This window comes from Athene noctua, chromosome 2, assembly GCF_965140245.1.
Source record: "Athene noctua chromosome 2, bAthNoc1.hap1.1, whole genome shotgun sequence".
NCBI lineage: Eukaryota > Metazoa > Chordata > Aves > Strigiformes > Strigidae > Athene > Athene noctua.
In genome coordinates, this window is record NC_134038.1 from 66,302,183 (window position 1) to 66,314,327 (window position 12,145).

The 12,145-nt window shown below is 37.4% G+C and overlaps 1 protein-coding gene across 6 annotated transcripts in view; it reads left to right on the forward strand.

Moving 5' to 3' along the window:
• Nucleotides 1-12,145, forward strand: part of CARMIL1 (capping protein regulator and myosin 1 linker 1) — a 194,543-nt gene that overhangs the window by 118,634 nt on the left and 63,764 nt on the right. For all 6 annotated transcript variants that reach the window (XM_074899339.1, XM_074899338.1, XM_074899334.1 and 3 more), the window contains exons 18-21: nt 2,787-2,868; nt 4,209-4,308; nt 4,396-4,450; nt 9,941-10,113. In XM_074899339.1, coding sequence (XP_074755440.1) covers nt 2,787-2,868; nt 4,209-4,308; nt 4,396-4,450; nt 9,941-10,113 — 410 coding nt within the window. The remainder of the gene's footprint in view (nt 1-2,786; nt 2,869-4,208; nt 4,309-4,395; nt 4,451-9,940; nt 10,114-12,145) is intronic.

Genomic DNA, 12,145 nt, shown 5'->3' on the forward strand with positions numbered 1-12,145 from the left:
CATAGCTGGTCCCTCCAAACTGACAACACTTCCTTAGATCCTTCCCTTAACGTTTTTTCACATCACTGAGCTTTATCCATTCTCATGTGCTTTGGAAAGAAGTAGTTATGCTTCCACCAGCAGGGAAGTTAATGTGCTGGGAGCTAAGAGTAGTCTCCATAGGTCCAGCACTGCAGGGTCCTGCTTCAATGCTCCCTGACCCTCTGAGCTGGGCAGGGTAATCGGCACCCAGATAAGAGCTGAGGGAAGCTCAGAGACAGTGACCTGCACTCCTCCCAGTTCCTGCAAGCACTTGCTGTTTGGACGCTAGAAGGCTGATGTGTCAGCTTTGCCGTCCTCTTTCCTACATCAGACAAGCTGTACTCAACTATGGAAGGATAAAGCTTTTTGTTCCTTCCCTCTCCCACCACTTTTCTTTTGCTCCCATAATTTTCTGGTATATTAACTCAAAGCTTGATAATTTTTATATTGCTTGCTTGTTTTTTTATTATTTTTACAATGAAAATTACATTTTTATTTCTACCTGCTCAGCACTGATGTATTTCACTCTTTTCCCTTCTGCTTCCCTTAGCTTGGTCACTGTGTAAGTACCCTCCATGCTTTACCGTAATTGTTAAATCCATAAGCAGCTTTGTTTGCCCTTCCCATATTGGTACCTCATAGCTTTGAACATGCTTGGCATTTTTAATTGTTGAAGGGTTGTTCTTCATTTTCTGAATAAGAGATTGTATTTGTAGTCTCAGAAGTATGTCATATAAGAGATGTTGCAAATGGAATTATTTTTTTCAGTATCACAGTCCACATTGAATATCCCTTCAATTAATCTCTGCTTTTAAATATATAGATATATATAATTGTAAGTTACAATAAATTTTGATCCTAAAAGTCAAGTTATTATCACCCTCAGATTAAATAGATACCACTATTTGTGCACATGAAATGTTTGTATATTTGAGATTTTGAATATAGAGTTGTTGGTACAAGATTGAAAGCTGCTCCACTTCAATCTTCAAAGTATATATAGCATAAGCATTTGGATTCTATTGTGAGTATAATTTTAGTGTATATAACTTTTACCATAACAACATCCAATCCAAGACTGCATATAATCTGCCAGTTCCATAGATTCTGCAATAATAGATGTGACACTGTGTAAAATGATTGTCTTGTGATGGGCCACGCTGAGAGAGCAGCACAGAGAAAAACTCAATGATTTTGGCATTCATACAGCAAATACTACAAATGCTCTTACAATAATAAAGTTGAGTAAAAATTGCACCACTTCTGGCCCAAATAGAGACTTTAATCTGACCACTTCTTGAGAGCATAGTGAAGGGATAGGTAGGGTTTGTTTTATGCAGAAGAGGAAAGGTGCCTTATGTTCTGTATCTCTTAACACTTCCAGGTGTGACATGATTTAGATGTTGTCTTTGACCACCACTGTTCTTTAAATGCTCAGGCCAAGTTGTTGAGCTGCTTGTTAAACAATCACATATCTCAAACTTTCTAAAAAGTGCCAAATCAAGTCTTTATTGAAAAATACTTCTGAAGGCATTTGTTGTTCCTTAATTATAGCATTAATAAAAGAGACTATTCACAGAAATATCAGTAGGTTGATTCAGGATATTTAGCCAGGTAGGTTGACTAAGTAAAATATTATTAATTTTTTATGCACAGGAGGTAAAAAAGCTATTTCACATATTAAAAAGATATGTTATTTTTGAAGCCAGGAAAGTGAAAACAGAAAGTGCAAACCCAGAATTTTTGTAGAACTTTTCCCCTCTTTTGTGTAATTTTTTGGGGGGAGAAGTTCATAAATGCACGTTATATAGTTTACATAGTTGCAAGAAATAAGAAAATGCTTTTGCTTCTTTGGAGAAAAAGAAAAGTTGTTTAATTCAGTAACCTCAGTAAATGTGTAAGTTTTAATAACTTTGATTCTTAATGTTGATGTTTTCCCCTAGTCCATTTCATTGTTTTTTCATTAAATCCTGACAATTATTTTATATTAATTTAGTATGTCAGATTAATAATATAATAATTGATACTTTCCAGCTAGGTATTTTTGTTATTATTGCTGCTTTTCTCTTTTATGCCTATTTTTAAATTAAGAGTAAGGAAAATTATTGATTTTTCTTGTTTACGGTCTTTTATGGCCATTTTACAATTGTGTTATATTTTCCTTTCAGTGACAGGTAAATATAATTTCATTGGGGGGGGTTGGGTTTTTTGGTGGGGGGTTTCTGGTGTTTTGTGGTTTTTTGTTTTTTTAAATTCGATACTCATCTTTGATCTGGGCACCCTAGCATTGTGTTAAGAGCTAAAAGAAGATACTCACTATAAGCCTTGACTGGAGTGGAATTCAAGGGTGACAGTGTTACACATTTATAGTCTGGGCCAAGTTTATTTTCTTTCTCACTGATGTTGGAAATGTCCTGGCCCTTTCATATAGGGAACCTGCACCAAGGTCCTGCAGTCACTACCTGGCACAAGTGCTAAAGCATTCATTGTGTCAGCACCATTTAAGTCTTTCCCTGATTTAACTGCTGAGCAGTAATTTTAAGAGAAAGGAAAGAGTCCCTTTCCTCATTTATATGCAAATAGTGAGAGGGAAGGATGAGAATAGTAGGAATGTGTGTGTAGGCTGTCATACTGATGCGTGTAACTTCTGCTGTTGTTTTTGCCGCTGGTAGTACGTTCTGTATTCACAAAGCTCCTACCACCGTTTTCTGTGTGATCTTGAAACCATAACTAGTTTGCAAAAATGGATCATGTTTTGTCTCTAGTTAAGATCGGGAGGTGCACAAGTCTTGGAAGGATGCATAGCAGAAATACACAATATCACCAGCCTAGATATTTCAGACAATGGTAAGTACACAGAACAGGGATGGAGGGTCATGCAAGTCCAGAATCTGAGAAATGCTTTTTCTTTCAGCTCACAGTGTAATATCAAGGATGGTCATTCTTGTTTTATGATTATTGGCCATATTGGTTATGGAAATGTCTCAGACCAAGAACTCTTATTGCTATAAAGTATATAAGAAATGTTTATAGACTAACTGTATCCTCAGAAGTTTATGTTGTTTGTAAAACAGCAGAATAAACGGATGGCAGCAAACATCATATTAGGTCTAGATGAAAGTGGGTTTAAGTATAAGAGGATGAGAAGCTAAATGAGAAATGAAAGTGTGGAGAAAGAAGAAAGGGAAAGATCAGATACAGAATGAAGCTGAGGTCATAATACTGAAGAAGCAAGAGAGGGAAATTTAGGGCAAATGGTCAACCAGCTTCAGGTCAAAGAAGGCTTTTTCAGTCTTTGGGAAAGTCTTGGACTACTCCTGCTTTGGAGACTCTGCATCCTATCTGGGAAGACTGGCTGACTTCTCATTTTGCAAACTCAGATTGTAGATGTAGATTATGGAAGAATTCAGCTGCTGTGTTTGCCCTTCCAACAACTAAATGTAGAAGTATTTCATAAAGATATTCACAGTACAGTTGAATGCCCAAGAAAAGTGGGATGGATTGGCAAGTGGAAAGCTTTGGGAGCTACAGACTCAGCCCAATTATGTAAACAGATTGATTGTTACAAATAAGAATAGATACTTGACATCTGAATTATCCTGCAGATGGGGATTATAAATCATTGTAATCTAACTAGTGCACTCTTCAAATACACCACTAGTTTGGGAATTCAGTACTACAGCAAGTTATTTTTCTTACTCGGGAGTAGAATAAATTGGCTTATTTTTCAGGTCATTTTATTCATAGCCTTTTTATGTTATAGCCTTTTTACACTTGAAGGCTTTGAGTCCTTGTTGGTACACAGTTCTACTAAGACTAAATAGCAATTAGCATGGTCCCAGAATCCTCAAAGGAACTTTAAACCGCCTGACAATGCTAGGAACTACCCTTAGGTGGTTGGACTACAGATAAGGGAATACATTTTTCTTCTGTGTTTTTGAAAGGTGCCTTCAATGACTGATTAGGATGGAGATTTAAGGGGTCATTTTAGAAAACATTCTTACAGAAAAGCAGAAGCAAAAAAGAGAAGAATATTTAAAAATAGAAGAGTGGAATTTTTTCTAGAGCTCTTGGAAATTAGTATGCTGATAAAGTTACTTGAATGAACATAGCATTAATAATTGGACCCTGTCTGGGTCTTTTTTGAAAATGTGTTTTAATTCTTAATCTAATCTGATTCTTTACAGGCCTAGAATCTGACCTGTCAACCCTTGTAGTCTGGCTTAGTAAAAACCGATCGATAAGACACTTGGCATTAGGCAAAAACTTTAACAACATGAAATCCAAGTAAGGCTTTTCATTCTTTTAAATAACAAGAGAATGAATAAGGAGAAACTGCTGATTTCATCATCTTCCTAACTTTTCTTCCCTCAGAAATCTCACTCCAGTACTTGATAATTTAGTTCAGATGATTCAAGACGAGGATTCAGTGAGTATCTTTCTGCCTACTATCATCATGTGTATTGTACCGTCACAGCCTATTTCTGATAATTTTCTTCACTGTGTTAATTTGCTGCATAAGATTTGATCGTGATTCTGGACAGACACATCCAACATTTGGGGGTTTATTTTTCAAATAGTAATTTTTATTTTGTGTAGCATGCGGGTAGACATTTCTTGGGATAGTCTTAGGATCTGTGCTTGTTGAAAATCATTAATTCAAAATAGTTGTATGTGCTTAACCTAGTTGCTTGAGGCCTAAATTATACAACCCTGTGGGCACAAGTTTTCAAAACTTTTGTGTCCTGATAGGAAATTACAATGGTAGTATTCTCTAGGTAGTGATACTCCTTCAATAACAGAATTTTTATTTTTATTTTTCTTCTTCTTTTTTTTTTTTTGCTTGACAAAATGCAAAGTCACTGCAGTGATTTCCCAGAATTCCTTTCTTCTTCAAAAGATGCAAATAAACTGTTCACTATGCTGTTCTTTGCTTCTCCTAGTACATTAATCACAGGAACAATTTCATAAAACCCTTTCAGAGTGCCTTGCTGGGATCCTTGCCCCCTTTCTTCCTTTCCACCTTCTCTACTGATTTTGAAAGACTTTTGTGGTGGGATTTGTGTTCTTGCCTTACTTGGCATCCTAGGTTTAGCTATAACGGAATCTTAAGATGCTCTATTTCTCTCATGCTTGTCAATCTTTATTTATCTATTCTTAGTCCTTTCTTTCTCCTTCATTCCCCATACAAGTAACAAGCAAGCTCTGCTTTCCTCATTCTCCAGAAATAGCTGACTGTAGATTTCAGTTGTCTAAACACCTGCTGTTCCTGTTGTCATTACTGTCTCACCTCCAAGTTCATGGTCTCCACACTTAACTGCTTTCTTATTTTTTCCTACCATCTGTATCTGCACCCTGCAATTCAGTGGAGCAGTTTTTTACCAGGGTTTCCGATGTCTCCTTCCATACAAGGTCATTAGACCTGTATTCTATGTTCATCTTTTCTTACTGCTTAGTTGTATTTGAAGTGATTTGTTAAACTAGTCCTCTTTCCTCTCTGTGTCCTGTTAACTGGGGATAAGTGGTACTGTGTTTTTTCTTGATTGCCTGTCTCTTCAACTTGTTCTTTAAAACACGAGATGTTAGTGGGACACAGTGAAGTGCTGCATACGGAATCAGAGCTGATTCTAATTGAGTTAGGACATGTAATGAAAGCAGTAAGTCCTTGTTTGCATAAGTCAGATGGAACATGATGCAAAGCATATTGGTAGATATGCTAAAACTAGTGTTTCATTTTGTGGTATGTGACCACGTCCTTCTACTCTGTCTCCAAAGGGAATGATGCAGGGCTTTCTTCCCCTTCTCTCCTTTTCCTGTTGATACTGGTCGTATCATTTAATCAGATAGCACCTGCTTCTTCTCTTTGGATATTTGTATCTTTCCAGCCCTGTATCTCATGCTTAATCTTTCACAGCTGTCCTAAAGACTGTTATGTCAAACCAGATTAATCACAAGCAAATGTCATTTAGTATGTTTTTTTTCTCAATTTCCTTGATCCATTTGCTCTGTTGCAGGTGAACATTTCTTCCCACACAGGCCATATCCTAAAACACCTCTTCAAACACACTGTATGTGTCCTTTCAGTATCCAAACCATCTTCTCAAACATGCTCTTGCTATTTTTTTTTCTATTTATGTGACTATCCTGTTCATATTATCTAATTGCAAGGATAGAAATTCCAACTTTCACCTTACTGTCTCTATTAAGTGTTAGAACCTTCTATTTATCTTTTCTGTCTTCTGTTTTTGAAGCTTCCAGGGCAGAGAAAATGTAGTTGGTAAATTTTGGATGTATCATTCTCACAGTTCTCCCTCCCTTGCATCATCAGCTTCAGCAGGTGCTCCTTTTCAGCTCATAGGCAATGTCAGCCATCACTCCACTTTCTGCCTTTGCCACAATCCAGTAGTCAGATGTGCTCCTATTCTTACTCACCATGTCTTTCCTGAGCTGACCTACAGAACATGCTCTGTAGTTTCATCGTGTTTTCAAACAGTGTTACAATGAAATAATCCACCAAAAAGTTATTTTTGCATACTTAAAATAACTATTTCTTCTTTATGTCCTGCATTAACCTTTGAGATACAAAATGTGATCCTGTTGGTGTTAACCTGTCTCTTCCCTCCCCATGTTTTTTTCTCCTGTTAATTTTTTTGAGTGAAGGAATCTTGTTTGTTTCTGTTTCATTAGATGCTAAAATCAATCTGAAGCATCTCCTAGTAGCTAAAGGGTTGAGGATGTAGATTCTGTGTCCCCATGGGAAAAGCATGTGTTACAGCTAGCAGGAAGGTCCTCACTGTACCTTGAGATAGTACAATGTGTAGAAAATTATTTTAAGTTTCTAGTTATTTTGGTTTGGTTTTGAATCCTAAATGGGGTGGTCCTTTTTCTGCAATTACTAAGCATTTACATTAAAAAGTAAGGATGGAATTGGAGAGACCAGGGTATGATGATGCCCAAAACATACTGCTTGATGAGTATTACCTGCAGGCTGGTACAGTTTGGGGACAGTGCATTATCTGCATGGAAAGCTGAAGCAAGAGGTTTTAATCTAAAATAGTCATCTGCCAAATGCTTCTTCGTTTATTTATGCACACTTTAAATAGATCTGTTGCTGTGTTAATATGAGTTATGAGTAAAATTATTTAGACAATCAATAGCTTGGTTTTATGACTGTAAAAATACAACTAGATGCAAATGTAATTCCACAAAATTTAAAAGCAGTAGTAGCATCCTAAACAGCAAAATTTCCCAGTTGCCAGGTGTTTAATATAGACAAGAATGTAATATTTAGATTTGGGGGTTTGGTTTGGTTTTTTTCTGTTTTCAAGTAGATGTTGTACTGTGCAGGCTATAATAATGTATTCTTATTAGTATTGCAGGATGTGTCTGAAGCTGTATGCTTACTGTGACATTTCTTCTTGCAAAAATAGATGTTACACTGCAGGTACTGTGTACCATTACTCAGAGTGGTAGTCAGTCCTGCATAGGTGCAGAATTGCTACAGTTCTGAATATCTTTAGTTCTTAGTTCAGTGTTTATTGCAGAATTGGCCTTTTGAGGGTTTTTTCAACATTTTTGTTCGTAGGAGAGCAAATCTGATTTGATTTGATTCTTAAATGTTTTCCAGAAGGAGTATGACAAAATCAATGAACACAATCTCTAATTCTATTCTTTACTTGAAGAATTCCTCTTTCTTAATAAGATTGGGTTAAGACATCTTCACTCCATTGGCAAAGTATCTGTTTTCTGCAGCAGGGACACTGAAGTGCTTGTCAGACTTCTGTTTTCTCAATATCCAGCTAAAACTAGTAAGTTGTTAAAAGAAGTAAATGTTTGTAGGCTATGTAGAGTACTGCCCTTCTTTGTGGGGGATTTGGTTTTGGTGGCTTTTTTTGTTGTTTGGTTGGGTTTTTTTAATGTAATGGTCAGATAATTTAAGGAGTATTTAGCAGCCTGTACATTTAATTCCTACCGAGTTACATTCTGATTGTAGTTTGTATTCAGGGCACCAAGTGAGTCCACAGGTTTTTTCTTTTTGCTTATTGAGTAAACAATGAGGGTAGCTGTGCAGGAAAACTAGAAGTTCATCCACTTCAGAGACAAAGCTGCTAATGTAGCAGCTGCTTTACTGTGCTACATGCATATTTCTGATGTGGTAGTAATGATGTGTAGGTGTCACTCCTCACAGAACACAGTGCAGAAGCATTTTCAATCTGATACTGTTTTGTCTGAGTATTAGAATGCACAAGGTGAGAAATCCTTTCCTGGGAAGATATTTGAGGTTTAGAAAAATTGATAAGCGGGAGGGAACACTTCCAGCTAAGTTACTTGAATTACGCTTTCTAAAGCGACACACGAGAAACAGCAGAAACTTCACTTTCACAAGCTTACTGGTGATTTCTGTTCAAGTGCTGCGTGGCACTGCTTTTCTGTGATTCTGTCACAGGAGATCTTCTCAAACTTGTGCCAAGAGCTCTAAGACCCATTCTAATGCGATGCTAATATTCTTTAGGGTACATAATGTAATAGAATGGGGAAACATAGACAGATTAAGGGCATTAACATAGTAATTTAATAACTTCCATTTAAAATAAAACCAGCATGTGGCTTGTGTTACTGTTAGACTTTTTAATTATAAACCTGCTGTGCTTCCAAATTTTTATGCATTTCCTCATTTATAAGTGCATTTCTTATTGTTGTAAGATTTTTTTGTTATCACTGTAATCCAGTGGTGTCTGGAGGCTAGAGTCCCATTGTAAAGCAAGTACCGTGCAAGCATCTTGGTCCCTGGAAGGTGTACACAGTTCAGTTAGTTTATTTATATTAATCTAAGCTTTAGGCATGTAATGTAGGGGCCATGGTTCATCCTTACAAGGTGTTGATTTTCCCATACTGGCAACTTGAAGATTTTAGGCTCCTAAAATTCATCCTCCAATACATGCATTGGTGGGTGTATAATGACAGTACACTCCTGTATGAACTCGCACTTGAGCAAGGGAAATGTTTTATGGATTTCTTGTACTTCAACAAAGAAAAATTAAAATTTTAGCAGCTGTAATACCTCCACAAGGCATAATGATAGATAGACTGTAGTTCTTGATCTCCTGCCATTGAGTGTTGGGACACTGAGAATGGAGGAAATACAGACATTTTTAAAACAGGTTTTCTTAAGGCATAGAGTGTGACTTGCTGGAGCCCAATAAAGTAGTTTCAGCTTAACATAGTATATGAAAAAGTTACATAAAGATACTGCAAACACAGGTGTCAGAACACTACTGTGAATAGTATCCATTGACTTACTCATTTTAATAGATACTCTTCTTACTGTTGTTAACTTCAGACTTACTACAGTTTTCTGTCTCTTCCTTCCCAAATGCGTGTGCAAAATCACTCATAATTGAAGTACCAATCATAAAACAGTTGAAATGAATTGGTTTTGTTTTAAAAATATCTCAGATCCTAATTTGCCCTTGGATAAAGCTCTTAGTCTGAGGGAAAGGAGTGGAGTGCTAGATATTTTTATTTCTCACTAACAGGGAAGCATGCTGGCTAAGCAAAACCCACTGGACACTAGAGGTTTTCTTGCGAAGCTGGTTGTTGCTATCTTGCCTCTTTTCAGGTTCCCACTGTATTCAGTACTTAATAGGACACAGGAAATTGGAGGCACTGTCACTTAACGTTTTGTTTTTTTTCCAGGGTGTTGCAACTTAATCTGTATGTGTATATGTTTGACACCTGCGCTGTAAGTTGTTGGCTCACATTTTATCATGTGTTGTCGGATCTGCAGCAAACACAGAAATAACTCTTTGATGCTTACTGCTGTTTCCAAGAGTCTGGGGAACTTGTAATTTCTTTTGGTTGATTGAGGAATGAGTGTGTTCTCAGTTACTGTTATCAGTGCCTTTTCTATGCTCCACAGCCTCTGCAGTCATTGTCCCTCGCAGATTCCAAGCTGAAGACTGAGGTCACCATCATTATTAATGCCTTAGGCAGCAATACTTCTCTTACAAAAGTGGATATTAGTGGAAATGCCATGGGAGATATGGGAGCAAAGATGTTGGCAAAAGCCCTACAGATAAACACCAAACTCAGGTAGGGGAAATGTGTTTGCAGTAAAAGACAGAATGGCTTAATAATACTGAAGTTGTTGGCTTATTCTCAAGCTGTTTGTCTCCAGAACCCTTCCAGGTGCAGCCACTTTATAGTCTCACCATTTGGAAAGATTCTCATCCTTTTTTCTTAAACAGGCAAGAGAAGCAAATTGTCTGCGAAAATATTTCCATAACTGAAACTGGAGAAAACTGCATTTTCTAAATTTAAACAGAAAGACCTCTTGTTGAAACAAGAGAGCTCTAAATTTCCTAGAATCACAGAAAAAAAAAAATTACCTTGTTGTAGACCTCTGAATGTCATCTAATCCAATGTCCTTCACAAAGCAGGGACAACTTTAAAGCCATACGAGGTTGCTCAGGGCCTTGTCCAGGCAGATTCTGAAGATCTCCAAGTACAGGGATACCACAGCATCTTCTGGAACCCTATTCTGGTGCTTAGCCACTCTTCTTCTGTTCTGCTCTTGCTTTTCCACTGGAGGCCTTCCCAGCAGAGAAAATTCTGATACTTGGGTAGGAAACTAAAGTAAATTATTCTTTGTTTTCTCGAGTATCAGTTTGCAGGAGAACTAAGAGCATGTGGAATTCAGAATGGGTAACAGCATGGACCATCCTTCCTTCCCCTCTCCCCTGCCTACAGTGCTGATGGACCTTGGCATCTCTTCTCTGCAACTTCATCCACCTGACAACTTCACTGCTTTTTAGCACATGTCTGGCACTGATGTCTTGAGAGTATCGCTTTTTTCTATCCAGCATGTGATTAGCAAACAGCAAAACCTTCAATCAGCGTGAATCTGGGTGGAGACCTCTAAATATGTCACCGTCATCTGGAAAGCTAATCCTCATTCCTTCTCTTGTCAGACTGTGCAGATGAACCTTCCTCGGTATATTATCTGTGTGAAGAGACCATTTTGTGCTTAGTCTCCAATCATTTGTTCCCTGGAGGATAACAAATTCCCCAGAGTAGTCCTGGCTATTTTGTTCAGAAGCAGGGATCCTGATCTTTGTGATGCTATGCCCAAACAGAATATTGAAAATGTCAGGAAAACACTGGAGAGGTGGCTTAGCTTTATTGAATGTATGAACCTGAAATGACCATAGTACCTGAAGAAATAAAGCCTTGATGGCTTTCAGGATGGCACACTGAAATGTTTCAAAGTACACTGAATGTCACAGTTGACATAATGTCACCGCAGTCTGTGGTGTGATTACAAACTGAATAATGCAATGGTAACTGGCTCTGCTTAAAATGTTATAAAATCACATCCATGTAGAAATACAAACACACTTTCCAATGACAAAAATATCCAAGATTTGACCCTAAGTGTAGCTGATCTTTGCAGACTGGGTGTAAAATCTCTCTTCCTCTCTTCTTTACCTCCATCTTTCCATCTAAAAAGCAAAGGGATGATTCTGCAACCGCAGAAGGTGTCAATACCTGTGAAACCCTACCATCTATCTTTTTTTTTTTTTTTTTTTTTTTTAACACCAGAAACCTCTGTTTGGTTTTGTGCCTTTTTTTAAGAACAGCTACAACTAACTAGTGCTCTTGCACGAGCAAGATTTATCTGCTTGACTGTCTCTTCTGACTGCTAATGAGATCTTTTAACATGTGTTCGCAAATTGCCAGGCAGTCTGCTTGAGTGGTCTAAATTGGGGGAGGAGGGGGAAGGCTGGATTACTCTTATCACTATTGTGTATTTAAAAGAGCTACAATTTATGCACCTAACCTAATGGCTTATATTGGCAGCCAGCTATGTTGCATGTGGAATCGTAGAAACTCTGTGATGAGCTAGTACAGGAATGAATATACAATAGCCTGCAAATTTTGACTACCAATTAGCATGAATTTTTTTCAATACCTTTTTTTGTCACAGTAGCCATATAGCCTAGGTAGAACAGAGATTGATCGCTTACTGCAATTTTCTTGGTTTTCAGTGTGGACTTGCAAAGCAGACATTTGAACTTTATTTTTGCTGCTATTCCTGGAAAAAGATGGAATTTTATCTCCAAAT